The sequence below is a fragment of the Chroicocephalus ridibundus genome, chromosome 17 (genome assembly GCF_963924245.1).
Source record: "Chroicocephalus ridibundus chromosome 17, bChrRid1.1, whole genome shotgun sequence".
NCBI lineage: Eukaryota > Metazoa > Chordata > Aves > Charadriiformes > Laridae > Chroicocephalus > Chroicocephalus ridibundus.
The window spans coordinates 7,053,224-7,080,472 of NC_086300.1; the positions used below are offsets into that span (position 1 = coordinate 7,053,224).

The 27,249-nt window shown below is 46.8% G+C and overlaps 1 protein-coding gene across 2 annotated transcripts; it reads left to right on the plus strand.

Moving 5' to 3' along the window:
• On the plus strand, window positions 1–27,046 carry GJC1 (gap junction protein gamma 1). Of its 2 annotated transcripts, none has more exons than XM_063354657.1 (5): window positions 1–52; window positions 2,557–2,742; window positions 20,784–20,897; window positions 22,653–22,728; window positions 22,862–27,046. In XM_063354657.1, the coding sequence occupies exon 5, from the start codon at window positions 22,881–22,883 to the stop codon at window positions 24,060–24,062; it is 1,182 nt and encodes a 393-aa protein (XP_063210727.1). In that variant the 5' UTR covers window positions 1–52; window positions 2,557–2,742; window positions 20,784–20,897; window positions 22,653–22,728; window positions 22,862–22,880; the 3' UTR covers window positions 24,063–27,046. The 2 variants fall into 2 exon arrangements, with proteins under 2 accessions (XP_063210727.1, XP_063210728.1); XM_063354658.1 differs by having other exon boundaries at window positions 22,656–22,728.
• The last annotated feature ends 203 nt before the right edge of the window (window positions 27,047–27,249 follow it).

Below are 27,249 nucleotides of genomic sequence, written 5' to 3' on the forward strand. Positions count from 1 at the left end.
CCCGCCACGGCGGCCGCGACCATGATGAGCTGGAGCCGTGCGGGGCGGCGGCGTGAGTGGGGAGCGGGTGGCCGCGGGGCTCCCCTCAGAGCTCCCGCCTCCCCTCAGCCCCCCGCGGCCGCGGGGGGCTGAGGGGAGGCGGGAGCTCTGAGGGGAGCCGTGGGGGGCTGAGGGGAGCCGGGTGCTCTAGGGGAGCCATGGGCTCTGAGGGGATCGAGCCGTGAGAGGCTGAGGGGAGGCGGGATCCTGAGGGGAGCCATGGCCTCTGAGGGGAACCATGGCCTCTGAGGGGAACCATGGGGTCTGAGAGGAGGCGGGATCCTGAGGGGAGCCGTGGCCTCTGAGGGGAACCGTGGGGTCCGAGGGGAGGCGGGATCCTGAGGGGAGCCATGGCCTCTGAGGGGAGGCAGGAGAACTGAGGGGAGCCCTGGGGTCCGAGGGGAGCCACGGCGCCCGAGGGCACCGAGCCGCGGGTTATGAGGGCAGGCGGGATCTTGAGGGGGAGCCATGTGCTCTGAAGGAAGCCGTGGGCTTTGAGGCGGGGGGGCGGGATCCTGAGGGGAGCCGTGGGCTCCGAGGGCACCGAGCCGCGGGAGAGCTGAGGGGAGCCACGGGCTGTGAGGGGAGGCGGGAGTCTGAGGCGAACCGCGGAGCCTGAGGGCACCAAGCCGGAGGGGCTCAGGGGACCGAGCCCTCGGGGGCTGAGGGGAACCATGGCGCTGAGGGGGGGGCATGGGCTCTGAGAGGAACCGCGGAGCTTGAGGGCTCTAAGCCGCCGGGGCTGAGGGGGAGCCATGGGCTTTGAGGGCGGGCAGGATGCTAAGGAGAGCCATTGGCTTTGAGGGGACCAAGCTGTGGGGAGCTGAGGGCCGCTATGGGCTCTGAGGGGAGCCGTGGGCTCCGAGGGGAGCGAGGGGCCCAGAGGAGCCGTTGCAAGGTGCTGGTCGCCCCTCCGGACCCCGGCGTCTGCCGTGGGCCAGGCGGGCCCGCACATCCCCCCGCCACTTGCCCACAGCCGGCACCGTCAGCTTTGTCCTCCCGGTCTCCAGAGGGCAGGGACACGACTGGGGTCGGGCTGTGGGGAGGTGGCTTTCGGGGACGGGCATTTTTAGCGCATTTTTCCCAAGTGAACCCTCATCGGGGCTTCCTGGCGTTAGAGAGGTGTGCTGGTAGTTTGCAGCCTTTGAAGTGTTTTTACCACATTCAGTGGTAAATTTTCCTTTTTTTTTTTTTTCTTCTGCTATGCTGGTCTTAGCTGTGAATAACAGGTATTTTTTTAACTTTAAGAGACACCAAGTTGCTCGGGAACTCTCTGCAGAGGCGGCTCAGCCATCCCCACTCCTCAGCCCAGCAGGACGGTGCTGGGCAGATCCCCGAGCGTTCAGTCCGCGGCAGCAGACGCTGCTGTAGCACCAACACGAGCTGAGAAATCAGCAGTTCCTCGCTCTCCTTGGCCAGAGAAACATTTCTAATGCCATTGATAGCCCAAGTTAACTCTGTCTCGAGCTAACTGGGGCTACAGCCGTGCCGTTTGACATTTCTCTGCGCTTGGTCTGAATGCTGAGCATGAGGAGATAAAATCTACTGCCTGTATCGGGTAATGAAAGTTTTGGCCTCTGTCGGGCCTAACTTTCACCCATTGTTGTAAAATTTCACAAGAATGACATTTATACAGTTATTTTTAGTGGCTTTTTTTTAGCTAGTTCTCTTTTCTACTGGTAGGAATTAGTTCTGATTCTTCCTGGTCATTGTGACTTTGCTTCCCAGGGAAGTGCTAATTTTGTTCCACCGTCAAATTAATTACGAATAGGAGATAGTGCACAGAGATTTAATTAGGGCGTGGATGTACAGTATGGATTCTTGAGCAACAGTTGGTAACGCTGGGTCCAGCTTTTTCGTTGGGCGTGTAGTTAGTATTTAGAAATAAGAGGAAGAACAAAAAAAACTTGTATTTGACAGACAATTGATTGTTCCATTATTATTTCCGTGTCTTCTGACCACTGTAGGTCAAGGATAATTGGTAGAAAAAAAAAAATCTGTCCCTTTCCGTTAGAAATCTGTTTCATGGTGATGTTCAGCAAACCAGCCATCAATCCAGTGACCAAACCCCACCCTTTCTCAGGTCATTTAAGAGGAGAAAACTGTTGTTTTGTGTCAAGACTCGTGATTAGGAAGATGAAGTGTTCCCTTCTCTGTATTTTTGATTCTTTCCAAGTGTATTCTAAAGTTGTGCTTTCCTGGGGGAACTAGTAACCTCCGTTCTATGAGGCGGGATACGTAAGAATTTTTAAAAGAAAGTGAATATACAAACACACAGGTAACTTAAGCCTCATTGTGCCTTTACTTATTCTCCCCCCACGACTGCCAAACAGCTGAAAGTCCTGTATTTCCAGCAATCCTAAAATTAACTCCAGCGTTTCTGCAGTTCTAAAAAGGCAGGGGGGGATGATGTTTGTTTTCCCTCTCGCGTCGCGCTGGTGACTGAAGCGTATCGGGAGGGCTTGGCGGTGGGTGGGGTGAACCGTTACATATTTTCTGTGTCTGACGAATGCGCAGGCTGCTCGGCGTCCGTCCTTCTCCTCTCTCTGGTCAGCGGCAAAGGCTCCTAACGAGTAGACGGTCGTGACGATTGAAGCCGGGGTAGAGTATTTTGACTGCAGGGATTTCCCATGCGACGGTACAGCTGGGGATCCTGGATGGCCGGGGGCTCCTGACCATGTCTGCGGCCGAGGAGGACGGGAGGTAAGGGGGTGAGGGGCTCGCAGCGGGAGCTCAGGTGAGCCGGGGCTGATGGGGTGCTGACAGCGCGTGGCTGCGGCTCTGGGTTGGTTGTAGTGAGCGGGGGTCTCTGCCCTGCGAGTATTTCTGTGGCTCCTTGTAAGAAAACAATCCCTTCTCAGCGTCTTTCTCAAAAAACAGTAACTTGACTGACACTTCTGAATTGAAATGGCAAAGGATGGGGCAAAACAGAACCGGGAGCAGATTTTAGTAGGCTTTGACACACGTGTTTGAAGGTTTGTGTTTCAGATCAAAGTGAAATTTGCTTTACAAGACCACCGTGTTGAAAAAGCATTCAGCTGCTATTTCTTGTGGCTACTTGCGTTCGTCACCCAGCTTCTCTCATCCTTGTAATGGCTTTTAGAACTGGCTTTGTCGAGTTTCAGATCAGTTTAAATTGTGAAAAGTTACTAAAAAAAAATCTTAATGACGGGCCGTACTCTTACCAATGTGACTACCTTTAGTACTTTTAACACTAAAGTCGTGAGTTTGTATTATCACCGGAACAGTGGCCTGTTGAATTATTGCTAATAGACAACATTTTACTTTAAAAAAACTTAAGTGTTTTCTTAATTGATGCAGCAACATCAAGTTTTTTTGGGTTTTTTAAAGTAGCTCACAGGTTTGAATGACTATAAATGAGGAATTGTCATGAAATACCTATTTTCTAGATGGGTTCCACATGTGCCCATTCTTAGCCTTTCATTAGTGGCTATTTTTGCCTGTTACTTCGAAGCAAGCATCCAGGTCATCACAGGTAACTTGCAAGTGATGCAAATACCAGTAAATAACTGAAAAATTGGGGCCACAGACTGAGAGCATGGCAGCTTGCTTTGAACAATCTAGAGAAGAGCCTGGAAAGGTTGGAAAACATGCCGACAGTGAGGACTTCCAGCGGTCCTGTCCGTCCCTTAAAAAAGGGAAGGTTAAAAGAAAACTCATTAAGAAAATGGTTTATGAGTGTGTTTGAGGGGACAAAGGTGTAGGAAGGCAGTGATCAGATGCTATGCAAGTTTAGACCAATTTTAAGAATTTAGCAAAGGCTTTAGTACGTACTGAAGGGTTTTAATTGTGGCCACAGTTTTTCTAAAGAATTGTGGGAATTATGTTGCATAGGTGAAACTTTATCTTATTAAAAGGTCTTTTCTGGCTTTATATGGTTTTATAGCTAACAAGGGCAAGATTGAAGAGCAAAATTCTTATAAGCTGTGAAATCTAATCGCTGATGGAGAGTTTGTGATGAATTTTAATCTGCAGACTTGTTGACTTACTAGTTGCTTGACTGCCAGCAACTTTTGTGAATCCAAAAAAGCCCCAAACTCTCCTAAAACATCACTTTTTGCCAAGCAGAGCATGAGATCTGTGCAGTTGTAGTTCTGCCACCATAGGTAGGTGTAGCTCGGCCACGCGGGACCAACAAAGCAACCTGGTACGTTACAGACTGGGTTACTCTTGGTTACTTACTGGTTACTCCTGTGCTTCCAGTATGTGTGTTGGGGGCGCTGGAGCCAGCAGGCGCTCGCAGTGTGACTGATGCTTCTTTTATGCTGGCCGGTGAGGACTTGTTATATCGTAGTGAGCTTTCAACCGAGAGCTGCTGAAACACAGAATGGAACGTGCGAGCTGGGAACGGGGAAGCCCAGGCAGACCATGCTCATCAGGTTGAGTTTTGGTGATTTGCCAGCGTTCCCCTTGTCATCATTTGTACCTGTGAGGGGCTGCAGGGCTGAGAAAAAAAGTTAGGGAATGAGTCTGTAGCCTCACTATTAGCGTTGAGCTGGGAAAAGGGAGGCAATTTGTGGCTCTTTCCTAACACTACCTCAGATTTTCACCATTGCTGTTTTTAAACATTGGCAACACAAGGTGAATTGCAGCAGGTACCAATTTTATGCCTTCGCCTTATTGCTCAGCCGGGATTCCCTGGATAGCGGCACAAACTCAGACAGCGGGTAATGATTGTTAAACAGTTGGAGTAAAATCCTGGGCAGATAATGGACCCCTTTGTTGTCTGGCCGCTCTGTGGTCCGAGAGGATGGGCGCTGCTGCCTCATTAGGAGGAAGGTGATCCTTTCATCCCACTCCATTTCCAGCTTTTGTTTTTCGTGCTGCCACTCAACAAAATGTTTTATGGAGTTTGTGCTCCAGATTTATTTATTTCAGTCTGCTTAATAGGAAGCAAATTATTCCAGTGAAAAAAGTTCCATTAATGTTCCCTGCTTCTTATACTTGCTCTGCTTTAATGCAGCTGACCTGTATGGAGACACACGATCCCTCTGAGCATCCCTGCCCAGCACATGGGAAGATTCACTGAATCACAGATGTGCCTCCAAAAACGGGTCCCTGGACCTCAGCCTGGTCAGCCCCTCAAGGGCGGCTGCGCTGCTGCCTCTGTGCGGGGAAACAATCCCCTTTCCCCTGTTTTGTGAATGAATATTTTCTTGCAGAACCCCGCGTCATTATCAGCCTTTCCAGCTGGTCTTTGCGCTTCCCATGAGCAGTGGGAGTGGAATTCCACTGTCCTGCACTCGTGCCATGTAATAAGGTGCTATGCTTTCTTTTGACTGGAATTGTGGTTATTAATGGTCAAATTCGATTAAATCACATTTCACTTGCTGTGTTTCGGTGTTGCTCGATGTCTAAATTCTGCCTCTGAAAAAAACTCCATACTTGAAAAATGTAAATTATCTATTCATTGGGCATTCTTCGTCACAGTTTTGGAAGGTGGTTTGCTTTCTGTTAAAAGCCACAAAGATGAATTTATCTTCAGAATGCTCCTTGGAGAGGAATAAGGCAATGTTAGATTCCTGACCTCCTCATACCATAAATATGAATCGTTATCACTGTTCGGGTAGTGACGCACTGTTCTCCCCCAGTTGTGAACTGTCTGGAAGATCTGGTTGGGATTTTTAAAAACTCGGCTCTTTTTTTTGTGTAAAACGAACATTTAAGGTGAAAGTTCCCTGATGTGCTGTGAGCTAAATTGACATGCAGCAGTGTATGGCTGGGCAGTTAGGATGTTACGGGATATTTTCTGGTGAAGGAAATACTGAGAATGGTAAATATGGTAGCAGACGCAGATAACTTAGTTTCGTACCTCGGTATTGGCTAGTAATTCCTCAATAATTACATTTCAGAGTAGAACCCAGGGCTTTAAGTAATAACAGAAGTTACAGGGTTTTCTGACTCTATAAATAAAAAGCTATTTTTGGAAAAAATGAATAGTGTATTTATGGACAAAACTGTATTAAGGGAAATGTGATGGAAAAATTGAGTCAGATGAGCTGATGTATGAGGCATTTCCCTGTGGAGTCATTGGGCTGCAAAATGTTTTATATGCCTAAACTTGAACAGATGCTTCAACATACACACACACACGCGTGCATACAGTCCCCCCCTAGTTTAATATTAGCAGTTCTGTTCATACCACTGTGATTAATTCACGAACCAGCCTGTTTTAGTCTCTTTTCCGGGGGCTAATGGGTATTTCCAGATCATCCAGGTACTTAAGCCCATGCCTAACTGTAAATATGCAAGCAGCCCATTTATTAGCAGGATTTCTTTCAAGCTTGACGTTAGACACGTGCTGAAATGACTCACTGACCTGGGATTTACATTTTTACACAGGAGCGAAGGATTTCTCCCTATTACCTTGCTTAGATGAAAATCGTTGGAGTCAGCCAGCTTTTTTGCCTAAATAAGGACATGATACCAGCTTTCGGCTCTTACAGATATTAGTTCCACCTTTTTAGTTACAAATTTGTCAGAAAAGAATTCTGAGTATGTGTGCCTGACCTCGTTTAAGATACCGTTGAAGTAGGAAAAGAAGGCATACATATGGATGGCCCGCACATTGTGCCTGCTGTTCTTTTTAGTACGAATGTCACATTCAGTGGTGCTGGAGAGGTGGCCGACAATTGCATTTTAGTATTTTTCCTTTGAACACTCGTTGCGGTGTTCCGCCCAGCTGTTAATCCGCTTTCCTGGGGTTGGATTATTTGCCTGGTAGGTAGTTGTGCACAGTGCTTCCTCTCTTCTACAAATCCCCAAAGCCCTCCCCAAAAACACAGCCAGTGTTTCCACTTTGCTTTTCTGATTGAGCTGAACTGGTGAAGGAATGTGGAAAAATGACTTCTGGGTCTAAACCTGGCTCTAGGTGTGGTGCGTCTTGGGAATACGCGGCTCTTGGGATGAGCGATGGTACTTGTAGCATCGGAGGGTATCGACTCCTGCTGGCGGTGACACCCCAGCGTCGGGCAGTCGTGAGTGGTGCAGCCGTGCCAGACATGGGTATAACAAGTCGTCATCTGTAAAGTTCTGTATCTCTCTTCGTGCTTAAAATAGTAGAGAGCCTGGAAGGGTGATGTGTTTCTTGTGTGTAGATGGTTTCAATGCTACCTTGAGGGTGAGTTTCTGACTCCTTGTTAACTCCTGGGAGTCTGGCTCTGGTGCGGATTCAGGGGCACAGCACAAGGGATGCTGCGTAATTCGGGGGCGGGCAGGCAAGGGGCTGGGTGGTAGGTTGTGCATATGGGGGTTAATACATTTCTAAATGATTTAAAAATAATTGAGGTTCTTCACATGTGTATCTTGCAGGTGTGCTATCTTGTGTGCGGCATCTCCAGATTTTACTAAAAATCTCCTGATTTTCACGAGAAACACTTTTTTAGTTGAGAATTGACTAAGTTTTAATTTAAGCAGACATTCATTTACAGAAGTTGCTTAGCTGACATTCAAATATGAAGTTAAACTAATTTTGAAAGGAGAATTTTCATAGTGGAAACTGTGATTCCTGGGATAGTAAAAAAATAAAATAAAATCGAAGCATTTGGGAGGAAGTACACGGGGATCTTCCATATAGCCATATGGAAATGACCTTCTTTATTCCCTGGTTCATGTGAACTCTTTGCTCCTTCGGGACTGTTTACTTGAAATGTTCACCTCTGTGGCAGTACCCAGCTTGATTTGTATTCCTCAGCCTGCTCTTGCTCTCTTTGCAGTCTGTGGCAAAACCTTATTGATCTGGGTGGCTGCAAAATCCTGTCCCCTGGAGGACTGTGCTGGAGAGATATTGACAGAAATAAATCAGTGCTGCCCTTCAAGTGTGTGCCGATTGTGTGAGATTTGTCCGACAAGTAAATACTGAATACCAATCGCCTGTAACTTATCAATGATTAATAACCTGAGGTACCAGGTTTTTTTCCTTTTAGCTGATTCATTAACACGCTGTTCCCACAGCCTCCTGGGGAGACACTCGCTCCTGGCTCCTTCAGAACAGCTGCACTGGATCAGACTGAACGTCCGCCTGGTCCGGAGTCCTGTTTCTGACACTGGCCCAAGTGGATGTGACGGGGAAAGCACAGGAGAAGCGTGTCTGAAACCCCTCTCAGCATTTTGACTGCTTTCTGTCTCAAGACTTACCCATTGTGTTGAAGCATTCTCTTTTTTTTTTTTTTTCAGTTTTTAAGGGGCTTTCCTTCTCTGGGCTATTCCAGATTTTACAGCTTCCTACCCTCTTCCCCCTCAGCCTTCTCATTTTTTCACTGTTCCTTCTCCAGCCAGTCCATACCTCTTCTCTGAAGCTGTTTCTCCTCTTCTCCTTTTCCATGAGGGGGATGGTGAGAGTGACCAAAGCCGTATGCTGTGGCCGGGATGTGGGTGAACCACAGGCGCTCACGGTGACACAGCAATGTCCGCTTTTCATGTGCTTGTCCTTCTCTAGCACTGGTAAAATGCTGTTGGCTTCCTGGACCGCGCTGAGCGGTGCCGGAGCTTTAGTGGAGCGGCCTGTCAGCCCCAGGATCTCCTGCTTGCAGAGGCCATCTCAGGGCATGTCTTTTTTTAGTGTGAAACTGAGATCTATTTTTTTATTCAGTGTTTGCTTCACTTTATATGGACTCTGACATTTTATTACCAACTTACTTAGAGCCATAAGGTCCTTCTGCCATTCTCCGTGGTTGCTTATCTTCCTTGCCTTGCTTATTACCATCAGGATCCTTGGTCACACCCCACACTCCTCGCTGTTGTGTTTTACTCAAACAGTGTCCTTGGTCCAGCACGGCTCCCAGCCTCTCTCCCTGTGAAACTCCACTGGGACCTCCCTCCTGTGCAGGAAATGACTGTTTACTCCTACTTTTTGTTTTCTTTCACCCAGTTATTTGTCCACGGAGGGGCAGTCCCTTTTCTGGTTTGGCCTTTTGGTGTCCCTGCAAGAAGCCTTTGATGAGAGAGACTCGCAAATCTTAAAAATCCAGGTAGTCTGGCGCCTTTTGTGAGGCTGGAAGTCCCTTTACAGAAGCCACACTGACTTTCCCCCTGATGTATCATGTTTATACAGATATATCAGTTGTCCACTGGTTCTGGTCTGTATAATATTGTCTAATTAGTCTTGTACAAGCGTTGGGTTTTGAGGCCTGCAGGTTACCAGGATTTTCTTCGCCACCCTTGTCTTGCAGAGCTGGCATGACACTTACCTCCATGTACCAAGGCGAATTTAAGGAAGGCTGTGACCAGGTTGGCTGTTCCAGCTCTGAGCTCCGTTAACCTCAGGTGAATGCCGCCCAGTCCTCCCAGCCCGATACTCTTCCTTTTGGCTGTTTATAACCTCCTCTCCCATCACTTCAGCATGAGCCAGTTTCCCAGAGAGTCCCCGGAGGAATGGGGCTGGCGAGTGGCTGGCTCTGTCTCTAGTTCTGTGAGTAGGTGTGTAAAGAAGTCACTTAATTTTTCCTGTGTGGCATTGTCATCTCTTTTAGTAGCATTAAGAAATGAACCTGTTTCTGGTGGTGGCTTTCTGCAGGGAGGCTCCCTCAGCTTGCCCCTGGGTATCTGAAGTGGTAACAAAGTGATGGGGGAGGAACTATTTTATTCATAGGATAGATGGCAGCAGTGTGGCCAGCAGTGTGAGAGAGGCGGTTCTGCCCCTCTGCTCCACTCTGGGGAGACCCCCCTGCAGTGCTGCCTCCAGCTCTGGGGCCTTCGCACAAGACAGACATGGACCTGTTAGAGCGAGTCCAGAGGAGGCCACAGAAATGGTCAGAGGGCTGGAACAGCTCCACTATGGAGAGAGGCTGAGAGAGCTGGGAGATGTCTAGCCTGGAGAAGAGGCTCTGGGGAGACCTTATCGCAGCCTTTCAACACTTAAGGGGACTTACGAGAGAGAATTTTTTTTACTGGCGCATGTAGTGACAGGACAAGGGGCAATGGTTTTAAACTGACAGAGCACAGGTTTAGATGAGATTTTAGGAAGAAATTAGTGACTGCCAGGGTGGTGAGCCCCTGGCCCAGGTTGCCCAGAGAAGCTGTGGCTGCCCCATCCCTGGAGGGGTTCAAGGCCAGGTTGGACGGGGCTTGGAGCAACCTGGGCTGGTGGGAGGTGTCCCTGCCCAGGGCAGGGGATGGGACTAGATGGCCTTTAAAGATCCCTTCCAACCCAAACCACCCTGTGATTCTGTGAACGTGGCAGAGTAGGTATGGGTTGCCTTAGGGAATCCACCAAATAATCAATGGTTTCTTATTAGGAATTAACCTTGCTTGCAGCCAATCCCCCTTTGCTTTCAGTGAACGAGGAGATATGATAAGGCAGATACTTAAGTATCCTTTGTATTAAGAATATTTTTACAAGCAGGCCTACTCACCTCTCTGTTAGAAAATGGTTGGGCCCCTTGTGCGTAGCAGGGATTTAACCCTTCAGAGAACCGCTAGAGCGATAGCTGGTGTAGCTGGTGATAGATCTTTGAATACGTGCTAGGTGGAATGATAAGGCTGTGTTCGCATTCATCACTAAAGCGATCCAGTGTGTGAATGTTTTTTGTCACTGCTTCCTGTTTTCCTGTGAATGTTTTATTCTGGTAATGCTGATGGGAAATTACTCGTATCCAATCTTGCAGCGTGGCCTTAGCCAGGCTTGGGAGTGAACTGAGTTGTCCAAAGACTGCAGAGGCCACAAGGAGATTCTCTTTTTGATGTAGGTTCTGTTGTTACATGCTCTTATTATTTTCTTTCAGTTATAAGAAAAGTAAGCTTTTTTACAGTCTTTAGTATTCTAGATACTTTTCTAAGTAAGATCTTCTAAGGCCAGACCACTGACCTGGCCAGTGCTCTGTAATCCTGTTTACACTGACACATGCTTTGTGTTGAGAGAGCGAGTTGTGATTTCTCCGTGGTATTGCTAAACGGTGGTGATATGCTGTCTCCTGGTTGGAGGTTGAAGAGAACATGTACAGAACAAGCATGAAGTTCACTCAGTGATTAACAAGGTTGTATCAAGATGTGACCCCCCTCCTAAAATCTTGCAAGCTTGAAATAAACTGGGGGAAGCTTGGCACTGTTGCGTTGCCCACAGTTGTGTCCGCAGTGTCTCAATGTGCTTTTCTCCATCTCCGGCAGGATCAAAAAGCAGTACATAGCATAGCCTCATCCCATTTGCACTCTCATGTCAAGTCAAATGCCGAACTTGAGCAGTTTCCATGCATTTGGGAGGCTAATCTGCCTTAAAATTGCTGCTAATTTTCATAATCTCTGTTGATAAGCAGTCTGATAAAGTACATGGCCGTGTAAAGCAGTCAAGTGGCAAAAAGTGACCCGCCTGCTACTTTGTGCTTGGTGAAGTGCGCCTTTCTCTGTGGCATGAGGCATGGTGGGAAAAGGACTTCTAGCTTCCTCTCAAAAAGTAGAAGTTATTTGCGGCTATTCTCAGAAAGAAAAAAAAACCCAGTTGATATGCATGTTCTCCCAGCTGATGTGGTGGAGTGTAGGGAGTTCAATCAGCGAGTGCTTCAGGTCCCTTCCCAAGGGGGTCTAGAAAAGTATTCAAGTCTTTTAGAAAACCACAATTTTGTTTTCTTATTTCACTATAGGAACTATTTTTTTTTCAACAAATAATTTACATAGTGAATTTATGTGCATATTTATATTCTAAATTTTATCTTTGGCAAAATAAAGCTGTTAAGACTCCTGCTGAACTCAAGCTGGAGTAAAATCTTAATGCCAGTACAGCAGTCTGCTCTGATTTACTGCGCTTCTTTTCTCAAAACAAATTGTACTTAAACCCGATTTACTGAAACAAAACTCTTCATTTATTTCTGCAGTTTAGTACACTTGAGAGAAGCTGAAGCAGCAGGCCAGCATTTGGCAGGAGAGCGAGCGAGCTTGCCTGGTGAGCTTGTGTGTTTGCTGCTCTCTTCTTGTAGCGGACCCCTTGCTCTACGCAGGGCGCTCTGGAAGGAGCATCCGTGCAGCGTGCGGCCGTGCCTGCACTGGGCACCACGTCACTGTAGAGACTGGTTTTGATGGTCTGGTGAGGCATTGTCATTCTGTTCTTGGCTGTAGGTGTTCCCAACACCATCCCCATAGATTGTTGTGGCGTACAGGTAACTGACAGTGAGAAGATGGCCTTCTGGTGTGGCTGGCAACCATCCTGAGCTTAGTGCTCCCCACCTAAGGAGACGTACAGTTGTGTAAGGTCACAAGAGTCTGCAAAGCTTTCTGGGCCTCCGTAGCTCAGTGGGTAGAAAGTCCTGACCAGGTTTAGCAGAGCTCTTCCAAGTGCTGGATGTCTTGTAAAGCAGTTGGTGGTGAGGGTTTGTAGCGTTCACTGCAATGGCCTTGTCTGCCTGCTGAACATCCTTCTCTGTAAAGATTAGTCACAAAGCTGCAGTTGAAGAAAATGTGGGATGAGTTTGGTACCATTGTAGGGTGAGGCAGCATCTCATGCCTCATCAGATGACAGAGCTGGGAAAGAAAAATCATCTTTATTTTAATTTGGGTCACAGTGAAACAACTGCCATCCTTAGATGTTACAGAATGGGTGACTGGGGACGTTGTGGCAGACTGTGTATGTGGTATCTATTTTACTTACGAGCCATTCATACTAGTTTTTGAGGCTTATCTATGAAGCAAACGCTATCGTAGTTTCTTTTGACTGTCATAATATGGTGGTGGATGAATTAGGTGTTCATCCCCATTCGATTGTACCCAGCTCAGCCAAGTGAGAGCCTTTTGACGTACAGGAGCCGACAGAATTGCTCTCTTTTGGCTTCTCTCTCCTTTCCCGAAATGGCCGTGAGAGTGATATTTGGGTCAGCTGCCTCGAGAGTGTCATTTTCTTTTGACACTCATCCCTCTGAGCATATAGGAGGAGCCCGATGGGGAAATGCTGTGGTGCTGTTGGCTGCAGTGGAATCAGGAGTAGTTAAAGGGGTGTTGTGGTTATTCGAATCGCTAATCACGTCAAGACAGAGAAATCTCTCTAATGCCTGACTGAAACGGTATGCGAGTGAAGATGCCCTTCCCCAGACCTCGCTGCAAGAGAGATGGAGGCACCCAGGTAAGTGCTGAATGCTCTGGCCCATGCAAAGGCTGTTGGTCTCCAGCAGCATGTGTCCCTTGGTGCCTTTGCTGTGGCTGTAACACACAACGGTACTTGTGTGTTCCTCAATTTGGACCAGAGACCGTTTTGGTCTGTCTGGGAAAATACAATTTTTCCTTCTTTTCTTGCTCCTCTTCTGGGTCTCGATGCAGAAGTGTCCGTCCTTAGGTCTGAAATGTCAGGTAGGCAATGGTGCTCCTGTTTCCTTTGGGTGCACAAGCTGTTCTGCTTTGCCTGGGCTCTGCTCTTCCCCCCGCCCCGGCTGCAGCCCTGCGTGACAGTGCTGGGCCTGCCCACACAGGTCTGTTGCGGAGTTTGAAGCGGGACGCCATCCTGCAGTTCCTTCCCTCAGCTGTTCACAAGCCAGCCAGCGCATCTTGAAATGAGCTGAATCTGTGGGATTTGTTGGTAGGTGTGTGCAGTAATCGCAGCCCCGCTGTCTGTCGCGCTCTGTCACTTTGGAGTGGTGTTGGTCACTTGGTACCTGCCTTTTGTCGTCATCCCTACTGCGTTTTTTCCATCTTTACTCTGCCGTTGCCAGTATTTGTTAAAGTAACTGCTGAGAACACAGGTGCAATAGTGAGCAGTACAATTTTTTTAATATTTTAATAATGTATTGTGTTTATATCGTGTCGATGCTAGCGGAATTGCACAGGGCATGTTGGGGGTGACTGCACAGCAGCAGCCCCTGCTTTTTTGGGCAGTCATCGTGCAGTGTGAATGGGAAGGAGCTTAGGTCGCAGTATCACTTGCCAGTGTATTTCAAGTCCCTGTAACTTGTCCCCCCTCGTTCTTAGAGTAAAAATTTCTTTGCAGCTGTTGTCCCAGACTGTCCTCAGTGGTACTTGGGGAATGGTGATGGGCACAGATTGAAACACAGGAAATTCCCCTTAAACATAAGAAAAGCTTTTTTTTTTCCCGTGAGCGTGGTCGGCTGTAGGAACAGGTTGCCCAGAGAGCTTGTGGAGTCTCCATCCTCCTCTGGTATTTAAAACCTGTCTGGACCTGGACCTGCCAACCTGCTCTAGAGATAGCTTTGGGAGGTAGAACATGGTAGTTTAAGCTGCCGGTTGGTGGAATATTATACATTTCTTAGGGTAACACATATGGGTACAAGGGTAGCTAGAGGTTAAGCATGTTCGAAATATAAATAAGTGACTAAAGTAAATGGGTGGTTCTGTCGCTTACAAAGAAGCTGTCGCAGCATCGGACTTGTTGGGCATTTGATGTGTTTGATCTCTGAATATTTTGGCAAGCGGTAATGCTTTGTGCGTCTGAACCAGGGTTTAGTAGCCCTGAGCTGGGGAGCGTGTGGTATCTTACCAAATGGGTATCTAGTTTGGGAGCAGCTTCTAGAAAGAAGTTCTTGGTGTTTGGGAGATGAGTACTGTATATATATATGATCATCTCGTGGAAAAGCCTGCAGGATCCGCTTGGTGTGGAAGAAAGGGAACTGACAGCTCACAGGCGGGAGTGTTTTGTGGACCTGAATCCGTATTGAGACCACTGCTCGTGCAGTCTCATGGTCATTTCTGTTGGTAGGAACAGTCTTTCTTGAGGGTATCATCCTGATCTTATGATTTTAAGGGTATGAATACCACTCCCTGGCCACGTTGTCTGCAGATAGCCTGGGCTGGCAATCCAAGAGCTCAGGTTTTGGTTTAAACACTTGGCTTTGATTTCAGAACTGCAGTCTTGAGTGTTTTCTCTAGTATAACTTGAGCTTCAGATTCAAACTCTTTGAAAAAAAAGAAAAAATATTGCCCTTTCACCTACCCTGTAATTTTTCGTTTTCAACATCCAACTAAATTACGCAGGGAAAGAGTTTTGCTGTACGTTACCAGCTCCTACGTAGCGAGGAACAAGCGCAGCAGCGCTGAGGCCAAAAGCGGGGCAGAACTCGGGTCGGTAAGTCGTGCTGGAGCTGCCAACGCTGTATGAGGCCAGTTCGTATAGGAGCTACTCAAAACCATGTGGGCTTGGTAGGGTTAAGCTATATCATAGAGAAATGTTTTGAAGTGTGTGTTACTAGAAAAGGAGATGGGTGAGATGAGAGAGGGAATGCTCTGGGGAGCTCAGGCAGAGTTAACTCCCGGGTTGTTTCTGAGCTCCAGTGTTAGCAGCTCTTCACTGGTGGGGTTATTCCTAATCCCCAAGCTGTGCGAAGGGAGAGTTGCTCACTTTGCAAGCTTCAGTCCTGGTACTGTGCTGGTATGACCAAGGTTTGGTGCGATGCCGTGTGGGTTTGACTGTGGTTTATTGCCCTGACGATCAAGTGTTTCATTGCAAAGACTGTCAAAGAGCACATCGCGTCTCACCGTGTGATCTGCTGACCGCTTTGTTTTCTCCGTTATTACGTTTCACATCACCAGAGTGCAGGCATCGTCTGGGGCTTGCTTCTGTTTCTTGATAAGTCTGTAGGACAGATCTGATGAGCAGCTTGCTCAGGTTTGCTAAGCATCTGACGACTCTGTCCCAAGTTGCTACAGAAATGCCAAATTTGGGAGCTTGCTGTACCAGTCTCGGAGCTGGTACACCTCAGAAGGGACACTGAAAAGGGAAGCAGGCTGACATAGACCCCAAAACAGCTCTCAAAAAATTTCATGAGATAACAGAGACTCCACAGCCCAGCCTCCATTTTTGATGAAGCCTATTGTCACTGCAGGCATCTGCTCTCAGATCAACCTCGTCATGTCCTCATGCTGCAGCACAGGGTGCACGGGCTGCCCCGATGGACACTGCTCTTCCAAAGTCAGGATCTCACGTGCTTTGGGGTGTCTGCCCTGGAAATGCTGCTTTCAGGAGGACTGTGGTTGCTGTAGGTGAAGTGAATGCTAGTTTTGGCCAGCACGAAACACATAGCGATTTCATTTGAATTGTGTCACTGCGGGGGAGTGTTGCTAAAATTGTCACTGGCTTTCCATGTTAGCATTACCTAGAGGGCACGCTGAGGCTACTGGAGGTTCACGTCTTATCTGTGAATTCCGGTTTATCTTTAAGCTGAATGCTCGGGTGGGTATGTGTATGTTGATTTTCAAAAAGATACATATTTGACATCTTTATTTTTTTGACAGCGCAAGAATCTTATTGTATCTCTACCTCTTACCCGTATTTTAGTGTTCTATTTATATCCTGCATAGGATCTGCGGTCTCATAATTCAATGAGGGGTTTTTTAGACTGGAGGGGATTGGTCTGGGGATCAGCAGAACCTTGTTAACATGCCTGGGATTTGAAGGCACCATTCAGAAATTGTTTCCAAATTGACATTGACGCTGTGGTGTTTTCAAAACCATTTTCTGCTTTTTGCCACGTGAGACTTGCCAGATGATGAAGAATTTACTTGAAAAAGCGCTGTGTTGTCCAGAAAGTTCCGGCCTTTTCACTCCCAAATATTCTATAATATAGATTAAAAAATAACACTCTGTAGAGTTGTTTTCTTATTCTTTTTCAGCTGCACAGTGCTGTAAACACTCCTGAAAAACATAGGAATGAAGTTGGTGGTGATTGAACCCACTTCCTTTGCGAATGATGGAAGGGTGATAGCAATGAATTCTCTTATCCCAGGAGGATCCCTGCATCCTTCCCCTCACATTGCTTAGGAGGATGGATGCTGGAATTGTCGGGAAGGCAGGTGGCGTTGGCATAATGCTCAACAGGATAACAGGATTTGTGGTGTGCTGGTACCTTGCCGGGACTGGGTCTGGCCACAACTTTCTCCTTTCTTGGAACGGTAAAGTCTTACTAATTTTTCAGGTTTTTAAAAAAAAAAAAAAAATAAAGGAACCCCTGTGGTTCCTCAAAAATAATTATAAATCATGCAATTTCTTACATTTAAATGTAAATGAGATTATTCATTCATCCTAATTCAAATCCTATTTTAATTAGCCTGTGGACCCAATTTTGCTTTCATGCAGCATGAAACCTCTTTTGATTATCAACAGAATTGCCATGCATTTATTCTTGAATTATTTTTCTGCTCAGCACACGTCTTTTTAAACTGCTTAAAAACAAAGCAAAACAAATAAATCATTAATAAATTAATCAAATTTCGTTAGCATGACATGGGAGGACATATTTTAAGGGAAAAAAAGTCTTCCTGTAAATATATTCCCCTTGATTACTGCCTTTTGGCAACAAAATCTTTCTCCTACATAGGCTGGTTAAGACAAACCTTGTCTGAGGAGGTGCTGATGAACTACTGAAATTCAGAGAGACCTGAGAGCTTCAGCTCCCTGTTCCGCTCTGGAACATGGCCATGAGCAGGGACACCCCCAACCAGAGCAGGTTCTCCAAGCCCCATCCAACCTGGCCTTGAACCCCTCCAGGGATGGGGCAGCCACAGCTTCTCTGGGCAACCTGGGCCAGGGGCTCACGCCCCTCATGATAAAATCTGTCTTCCTAATGTCCAGTCCAAACCTGCCCTCTGTCAGTTTAAAACCGGTGCCCCTTGTCCTGTCACTACAGGCCTTGGTAATAAGTCACCATTTTTCTTATAAGCCCCGTTTAAGTGCTGAAAGGCTGCAATAAGGTCTCCCCGGAGCCTTCTCTTCTCCAGGCTGAACCCCCCCAGCTCTCTCAGCCTGTCCCCACAGCAGAGGGGCTCCAGCCCTCCCAGCATCTCCGGGGCCTCCTCTGGCCTCGCTCCAACAGGTCCATCCATGTCTGTTTTATGCTGAGGACTCCAGAGAACCCCCTCCCTGGCCCCACTGGCCACACTGCTTTTGATGCAGCCCAGGGTTTGGTTGGCTTTCTGGGCTGCCAGCGCACATTGCCAGCTCACGTCCAGTTCTTCAACCTCCAGCATCTCCAAGTCCTCTGCAGGTCCCCATCCACCCACCTCCCAGTCCGTGCCGGTGTTGGGGATCACCCCAACCCAGGAGCAGGACCTTGCAGTTGGCCTTGTTGAACTTCATGAGTTTCATATGGGCCCACTCCTCCGGCCTCTCAGGATCCCTCTAGATGGCATCCTTTCCCTCCAGTGAGGGGCTGCACCCCTCAGCTTGGTGTCGTCCACAAACTTGCTGAGGGCACACTCAGTCCCACTGTCTGTAGCTGATGGAATGATGTGAAATGAGTCCTGGTGTTGTACATTCTGCAGACATTTGGGATTTGACAGCCTGGAGTGAGGCTGTTCCTAAAACTTGGCTGTTGGAAACCACATCGCCTTCCAGGTGCTGTGCATCTCAGGGGTCTGAGGCATTGCTGGGAGCATTTCACCAGAGTATCTGCACTTCCAGCTGCCTCTGCTCTTCCTGTCCCACTGACCCTCCCTGCCACACTTTAACTGTCTCATCCGAAGGCAGGATTTTAAGGTTGCTACAGTAAACTGCTCCTCCGAGGTGCAGTTCTTCCCTCCCTGACTGGCGAGAGGCCATCACAGTTAGATGCGAAAGCTGAAATGAGATTAAATTAATCCCATGTTTAAATTCACATTCAGACTCGCATAAGGGCTGGAGAGGGGAAGCTGCATACTTGAGGCTGTTCACTGTCTGTATGTGAACAATAGCTGTGTTAAAATAACTCCAGAGATTTCCTGCAGCGAATCTCTTAACCTGAAGCTGATGTCTTTTTTTCCCGTGTACCTGCTCCAAATTCTTCTTTATTCTTTCTGGATGTCAGTGCCTGCAAAACTTTTAATTCGCAGGAGCCAGCTTGCTGTCAGAGATAAGCGTCATGTTATTTGCATCGTATCTCCTGCCGGCTCTCAGGAGCCTCCTCCGCTGCAAGTGCTGGAATGAACTTATGACAAATACAAGGAATGAAAGTCTCTCTCAAATGCGCTTTCTGGCATGACTTAAACTAGCTGAAATTGCTGACATTTTGCCTTTTTGAGATGTGTGTCAGTGTCCATAGACTTTTGTTTCAAACAATGGAAAATTATTGCGTTAAATGTTGCCAGAACAACAAACCCGGGAGACACTAAGTGTACGTTAGGTGAAGGTTACTGCAATATATCTGGGTCCTGCCAGTACATGTGTTGGAAAGGCAGAAACATGCATCCTCTAACCTTGGCTGATCTCCTGAAACTGAAGAATACCACCATTTCAAATGCCATACTTCTGCCTGGAACTTTTTGCTTTCGTATTATGTTTAATTTGGGTGGGCTGAACATTTCCAGCGAGAGCAAGATTTAATGATAGGTCATTTCGCTTCAATCAAGATGTTTGTTTCCTTAAAGACAAAGCAGTTCTTTGCCTGCTGGTGGATTCTCCCATATTTGTGTCACTAGCTCTGCTCTGGACTAAAACTAAATTTAGAATAAGTGACGCGCTTGTTGAAGAAAATCAGAGCTCTTCAGCAACTTCACATCTCCCTAGCCAGGACTCTCTAATTGACAGAAGTCTTGGTTATTAAGCACATATCTGATAACGCCTTCTTCCGTGTCTGAAGGCTGTGGGTAACCTAAATGTACACGTCTGTGCGGTCAGTGTCTATACGTAGGTTTGTCACGCTGTTCATTTATATAACCGGTGGAATCCAGGACGTGAATCCCATCTTTCTCCTGAAGCAAGCTGTGAAGCCGGCCAGATGCCTTATGCCCTCCAGTGGCTGTCTCCCGCTCTCAGTGGGCTCTGGACCATGGCCGGGGAGGCCGAGGGCTGATCCACCCGCGTCTTCGTCTTTATGGCTGGCAAGATGCGATACGAGCGAACCACAGATGTGAGGCCAGCAGGTAGAAAACACACCGTGAAGAGGGCTGATAAATACATCAAAAGAATTTATTAGAAGTTGAGGCAGCAGCTGGTCTGAAAGTAAAGATCTGGTGTCACCTCTCTTAGTGAAACCAGCACCAATTTCAAACTCCTTTGTTGTTAACCACTCGTAAATAAACATTGACTGTATCTGAGAATTTAAAGGCTAGGTCCTGCTTTTACTCCAGATTTACACTGGCAACAGTATTTAATTAATTTCAAATTTACTTCGTAGTTTACTTTTAGAAAAGAGTTTGGCCCTAATGCTTTCAGTGAGTGAAAACTAACCCCTTCTTAAACTCATTTGGGTTTTGTCTCATTTTTAATTGACAAATCACATGTCCGCTAGCAACCTGTGTGTCCCATTACACCTCTGTGCTTGGTGGCTAGATTGGCGGTGCAGCTTGGTGTGAGTGTGGGTGTTGTGGCTCTTGTCTCGATAATCCCCAGTTCTGGATGTGGGGTTCACTTGCCTTTTCTGTTCAGGGTATTGGGGACTCTTCAGTACTCTGCACAGTACCCCCAGACTCGCTCCAACACCCGTTTTGACTCCTAATTGGAGTGAGCCCGTGGGAAATACCGAATGTACGGGTATCTGAAGCTCTATCTGTCGTCTCGCTAATGCAGACTGAGGGCTGCAGAGCTGTTCTTGGGTGCCGTTCTGAAAGGGGGGTTCAGAGGGTGAAGCTACCTGCTGCAGTAAGGTGCTGCACTGGGACTGGAACCCTCTGGTCTTTTTTCCTGTTAAAAAGGTAATTTCAGCCAATTCTGCCTACGTCATAATGGTAGCATGGTTGCGTAGAAAGAAGGTCTTGGATTGTAAGCCTTGGACTGATTGCATGCTCAATTGACAGCTGCTAGATTAAATGATTCACCGGTAATCCTTCATTTTCTTCCCATGTTTCCCAGCTAAACAAATTGAACTCTTTAAATCTCTCACTTTTAGGCATCTTCCCCGTTCTTCAGCTGGTTTCGAGACTAATAAATTCCCTCTCTGATGTTTAAGCAACTCCTGAAGGATGCAGACACAGGCATTGAGTGCTGTCTTGCTAACGAGGAGGTAAGATCCCCCTCCTTACTCCTGGTTGCATGTGACACGGGCAAGGATTGCACTGGTGAGCTCTGCTGTATCACCGGCTCTCGTTGAGATGCTCAGCCTTTAGGACCCGGGGTCCCTTCCCTGGTAACTGATGTCCAGAGTAACTGCCCTCCCCTTTAAAAAAAGCACTGCTGTTCTTTTTCTTAGCTGCATGTCTTTGCATTAAGCCTGGTTAAAGCGGTGGGTTTATTTCAGTGGACTCAGCCTCTCGAGCAGTCTGTGTTTTTCTGCATCACTGCTACCTCTCATCTTTATTTGTCGGCCTGCAAACTTCTCTGCCATTTGCAGATTTTGTCAGCAGCCATTTTCTGGTCGAATCCGGGGAAAACACAGCCTCGCTGCCAGGCCTGTTCCCGATCTTTGCAGAACTTGCTGTAATTACACACAATTGCTCTCGGTTCTAATGTGGGAATCATTTGTCAAGATCTTTGTTACTTTTAATCCACTTAATGTGGGCTTTTTTAATACTCTCTTGCACTATTTTTTTCTGACACTGTCATAAAGTAATAAATCAAATGTCCTACACAGCCCATCCGCATTGTGTCTGTGCTGTTGCCTTTTCAATGAAACATTGAATTTCAGCAGAAGGGGATTACATTTATATCCTTTAATTCTGTATTGATTGCATCCCCTCAAATTTCATTATTTTGCCTGTGAGCAGCTCCATAGTTGTGTGTAAGAAGTTCAATAGTTGCAAATACTAGTTTTCTTCCAATCTCCTGGAACTTCTCCAGGTTAAGAATAAATCACTTTTAAGACCGGAGTGCCAGAGCCTTGTCCAAGTGTGGTTTTAGGGTCTTTGACCAAATATTGTTGTGATGCAAAAATTTCTGTTAATAATGTTTGAAAAACTGATGTTTGACATCGTCGGAGGACTGAAAGATGTCTTATTCCCTGTGCTGTAACAATGTCAAACAGTTCTTCCCGTGCTCAGTATTTTGCCAGTTTTATTTCTTAGAGCTCCAGCTGGGCCTGTAATGTCGCTAGGTTGCGTTCTTTTTAATACCTCACGGTGTTGCCAGCTGTGAGTTTCCACTGATGGGGTTTTTTACTGTTAGGATTGCAAATTTATATTGATTTCTATCTCGTATCTCTTCTAAAAGTTTTGACAGATAACTTCTTTAAACTAGGTTTTCCCTTTACTTTTCCCCCACAAAAACACTACGAAATACATACTACAGACTTTTCTGGCCCCGGAAGGGAGATTTTTGGCCTCCCTAAGGAACTGAACCCAAATCCATTCCTTAGGTCAAACCCTGTCTCTAGGCTTGACATGCAGGGTCGCACTGCTCAGGCCACTCGGGTTGCCCAGCCTTTAAATCAAAGATAACAGCAGTTGACTCCTCCTCGGTTTGGGCTGGGTGATTCATTTCTGCCTGAAGACAGCTGGCCTTGCCCCGTGGAGAGGGCCGTTTCTCTCCGTGGGCTGTGGTCGAGGCCGACATGGCGAGCTCAGGCTCTAGCGGGGCCTGGCCGCCTTCGTGCAGTTCAGATAAATCTCACTCTCAGTGGTGGGACGTAGCCAAGAGTGCCATAAAATTTCACGGGAGCTTAGCTTTCGATCCACTGTGTTTTGGAGACTTCAGCCTCGACTGTAAATGTTTTTATTAACATTTGAAATACGGAGCAGCCACGTCTTTCTCTTCTGCTGGGGAGTAGCTTTGGGAGCACGTTTTGTTTGTGAAATGGCAGTTAACTGCTGCTTTTTTTTTGTAGCAGACTTCTCAAAAGCCTGCGGAGGAGACGTAGGATCTTCAAGCAAATTCTGGCAGCTGGAGTTTCCCGATAACAGGTGATGCTACGGACGTGGTTGTGTGTCGGTTGTAAAATTCTGGAGTCTTCTGACTCTCTTGGTTGAACGTTTGTAACGTTGAGGCTCAAGCTGTTAAACTCATAAATATTTGGGGGTTTTGTTTGTTTTTTAGATAAAATTATTTGACCACCATGAGTTGGAGTTTTCTGACCCGTCTGTTAGAGGAGATCCACAATCACTCAACCTTTGTTGGCAAAATCTGGCTGACGGTGTTGATTGTGTTTCGGATTGTTCTAACTGCTGTGGGAGGAGAGTCCATTTATTACGATGAACAAAGCAAGTTTGTGTGCAACACGGAGCAGCCCGGCTGCGAGAATGTGTGTTACGATGCTTTCGCTCCTCTTTCGCATGTGAGGTTTTGGGTCTTTCAGATCATTCTTGTTGCCACTCCATCTGTGATGTATTTAGGCTATGCAATTCATAAAATCGCCCGGATGGTGGAACACAGCGAAGCCGACAGAAGAATCAGAAGCAAAAGTTTTTCCATGCGCTGGAAACAACACCGTGGCTTAGAGGAAACTGAGGAGGACCACGAGGAAGACCCTATGATGTACCCAGAAATAGAGCTGGAGAGCGAACGGGAGAATAAAGAGCAGCAGGCCCCTGCCAAAGCCAAGCATGATGGCAGGCGGCGAATCCGGGAGGATGGACTCATGAAAATTTATGTCCTGCAGCTTCTGGCGAGGACTACGTTTGAAATCGGCTTTCTCGTGGGTCAGTATTTTTTGTACGGCTTTGAGGTCAGCCCCATATTTGTGTGCAGCAGGAAGCCGTGCCCGCACAAAATAGATTGTTTCATTTCCAGGCCAACCGAAAAGACCATTTTCCTGCTAATAATGTACGGGGTGAGCTGCATGTGTTTACTTTTGAATGTCTGGGAGATGATCCATTTGGGATTTGGCACAATCCGGGACACGTTGAACAACAAGAGAAAAGAGCTGGAGGACTCCGGTACCTATAACTACCCCTTTACTTGGAATACGCCATCTGCTCCTCCTGGCTATAACATCGCCGTCAAGCCAGAGCAAATGCAATATACCGAACTGTCCAACGCCAAAATGGCCTACAAACAGAACAAAGCCAATATAGCTCAGGAACAGCAGTATGGAAGCAACGAAGAAAACATTCCTGCCGACCTGGAAAATCTGCAGAGGGAAATTAAAGTGGCTCAGGAGCGCCTGGACCTCGCCATCCAGGCTTACAACAACCAAAACAACCCCGGCAGTTCCAGAGAGAAGAAATCCAAAGCAGGCTCCAACAAAAGCAGTGCCAGTAGCAAGTCGGGAGATGGGAAGAACTCTGTCTGGATTTAATGTTGGCTGAGTTTATATATTGTGTTTTTTCTCCTAGTTCATCATAACCAGCAACCCCTTGAATAATGGCTTCCATTAAGTAAATATTTGACTCTGCTTATTTTCAGGGATACCGTTGGCTAGTGATTCAACCTCTCAGAAAGGGTTTATACGCATATTCTAGGATTATAGAACTTTATTCTTCTGTCTTCCAAGTCAGGAGACAAATAGCTATATTTAAATCATTCTCATTGAACGGTTTATGCTGTATGTACAGTATTATAGTACATTTATTATGCACAATTTTTTGTATTTGTACACTGGATCTCTGATGTTGTAGTTTTTTATATAAACGAGGAGAAAGCAATGGGTAGCTGTTAGCATTTTGCTAGTTTTATTACCGTGGTCTGCAGTTTCGTCGTCGTTCTTGTTTTAAACATAAAAATCTTTCTATGCTGCCTTTCAAAAGTGCCTTGATGGTGCAGACAGCACCGAGGAGTCTCCGGTTACCCAGGCAGCCCACGGGTGCCGCTCACTGAGCAGCAGAGCAGTGAAAGCTTGGAAAACATCTGTTAATGGTGCTCTTGACTCTGTCTTTTACTAAAATGATGTGCTACTGACGAAATGGAAGGGTCATACTATAGCTGTGACATGCTACAGGGTTTTTTTTTCCCCATGGAAAATTACTTCCAGGAGAAAAGGACGTGTGTGAGTGCGCTTGTCTTCAAAGAGGGCCAGCCGTAACGCAGAGGGGGCTCGGACCCCCCTGCAAGCTTCATGCAACAGGAGGGAGGAGAGACTGCAAACTCTTGCAAAACATCCCGCCCCCCCCCCCCAAAAGCAAACAGAAATTACTGGATTCAGTAATTCCACATATTTATGTGCTCTCTATGGAAGTGGATGTTTTTGAGGTCTGTTGTTACATAACGCCCCGCTCCCCAAGGGCATTAAGTTGTTACGATACCTTTTGGAGAAGATTTATGTCTTTTCCAAAGTAATCTGGGTAGATGGAGGCATGATAATTTCGTTTCTCCGTGCATTACACTCGAGGAATAACCTTCCTCTCCCCTCAGCCAGGACACACGAGCTGTCTGTAAGAGTTTTTACAAAGCCCTTTCCGAATATCAATGGTATTGCCTTATTCCAGACCCCTCTTCCTTCCATTATGTCTGCGGAATTTAGTTCAGCCAGAGCAATATGTATAATTTAGATTTCTGCTTGAGAGACCAGTCAGATTTGGCATTCTGTGGTTTTGGCATTAAACTTGAATTTATAATTAGAAAAAGGAGAATGCGGTATTTACTGCCTTTGGCAGTGTCTTTTTGGCAAGGATGCACATTAACGTTTGAGGGACGCTGGTAAATGTGTATGCTTTTTGCTACTATTTATAATGTATTCAGGACCTTGCTCCACTCTCTTTTTTTTTTTTTTTTGTTAGGTTTTCATGCTTTTTAATATATTTTTGGGGCCTGTTTCAAGCGGGACTGTTCTGTTTTGAGGCTACCTCAGTCCTTAGTGCCCTCGTTACAGCTTGGTGAGGAGCAGGATGGAGAAGCAAGGCTCCGTGGAGGACACAGGTAAACCCTGCTCCATTCCTGTCCCCCAGAACATCGAAGCGTAGGCTTTACGTTAAATTTAAACTAAGGGGATACGAGCACACGCTTGCAATTATCCTCTACCCAAGCACTTGCTGAAAATAGGTATTTTGCTGAATTGTTTTCAGTCTGATTTCGCTCCGGGACACCAGGTAGTCCAGGCGTGGATCCCAGCTGTCTCTCAGCTCTGCTTTCGAGCGGCGTAAGCATGCCCAGAGCTGACACAACCCTCTGCGCGAGGTCAGGCGGGAGCTTCTCCGCTTCTCCAGCAGAGATATTTAGAAACAAACTTGGTTTTTGGCTTTTGTTTAGCGGTAACTCCTGGCCGCTGCTCCGGGAAAGGAGCAACCTCTGAATTTTATGCAGAAAAGTTTCAGGGTGATGTCTTTAAGTAAGTATAAGAAGTAAGTGACAGAGTAAGTACGTAGCAGTTTTTAAAAACTCAAGGGGACGCGTGGGCAGGGACAGCTCGCCGGTGAGCTGGGACACGCCGTGTGGGGTGAGAGGGAGGTTATTAATAGCGCTCCTCTAACGAAAGAGCAGTCTGAAGAGGCACACGCTGCCTGAAGATGGGCAGAGAGAGAGGCTTTGCCAGCAGAAAGCTGGGAGTGTGATGGAGAAGTTGAGTGGAAAACATGTTGTCTGAAAGTACTAGGGAGAGACATTTGGAGCCTGGAGATAAACGGGATGCGTGGCTACAATCCACTCATTATCCCGCTCTGGGCTGGGTTGGGTTTTTCAGCTTCCCAAAAGGGTGGCGTTGCTCTTCACCCTTTGCGGCGGCTTCGCAACAGCCTTTCACCAGCCGAATGGCGAGAAGTGAAAATCCTTTCCCCTCGCTGCTCTCTGCACAGTCTGCAGCGATTTCTTATTCATGGCTTGAAATAAAACCGGTTTTCATGACAGCTGCTTCGCCCCTCGTTTGTATTAGCCCTTTCCCAATTAATGATCTAAACTGTTACCCCCTTAAAGCTCCCGTCTCAGGTCAGTCCCGTGAGCTTTTGTCCGCACCGGTAAATGCTGCCCTTAGCGAGCAGAGTGTATAGAATATTCCAATCCCGGCACCCAGTTCATTCCGAAAATGCAAAGTAATGGAGCTGTTTCTATTACTATTTGTTTGTTTTGATTTTAATTGTGTATAAAGTGCACATTTTCTTTGAAACTGAGTGTTTGTTAATAGTAGGGGATGTCTGTTAAAGCTCTTAAATGTTCCTGTCTGTGACTGTATTCAGTTTCAAAGTATCGGGCTTGATTTTGCCTTTTGAAGAAATGATACATGCATTACTTTAAAATGCTCTTGTGCTTTGGCTTAATGTAGGCCATTCCGAAATAAACGTTCCGAAGAGACTTTTGGACAAAAAATGCTGAACGTAACTTGGGTTTGTCTTGTCATTCTCTGGTTTTGGATGCAGTTTGGGGGGGGGGGGGAGGGGGGGGGGAATTATTAAATCCATTGGATTACTCCAGTCTGAGTGAGATGGCAGCTTTTTTCCAGCAATAGAATAGCTCGGAATATGTGAGCGAGGGAAAGGCATATTTTCATGGTTTGTCTTAGCGCCGCAACTTGGAATTTTGATATATTTGACCTTGTTGAGCGTAATAAAGAGTTGGTT

Excerpts from the sequence above, each read along its gene's own strand:
- GJC1 (XM_063354657.1), top strand. The coding sequence starts at position 22,881 with ATGAGTTGGAGTTTTCTGACCCGTCTGTTAGAGGAGATCCACAATCAC.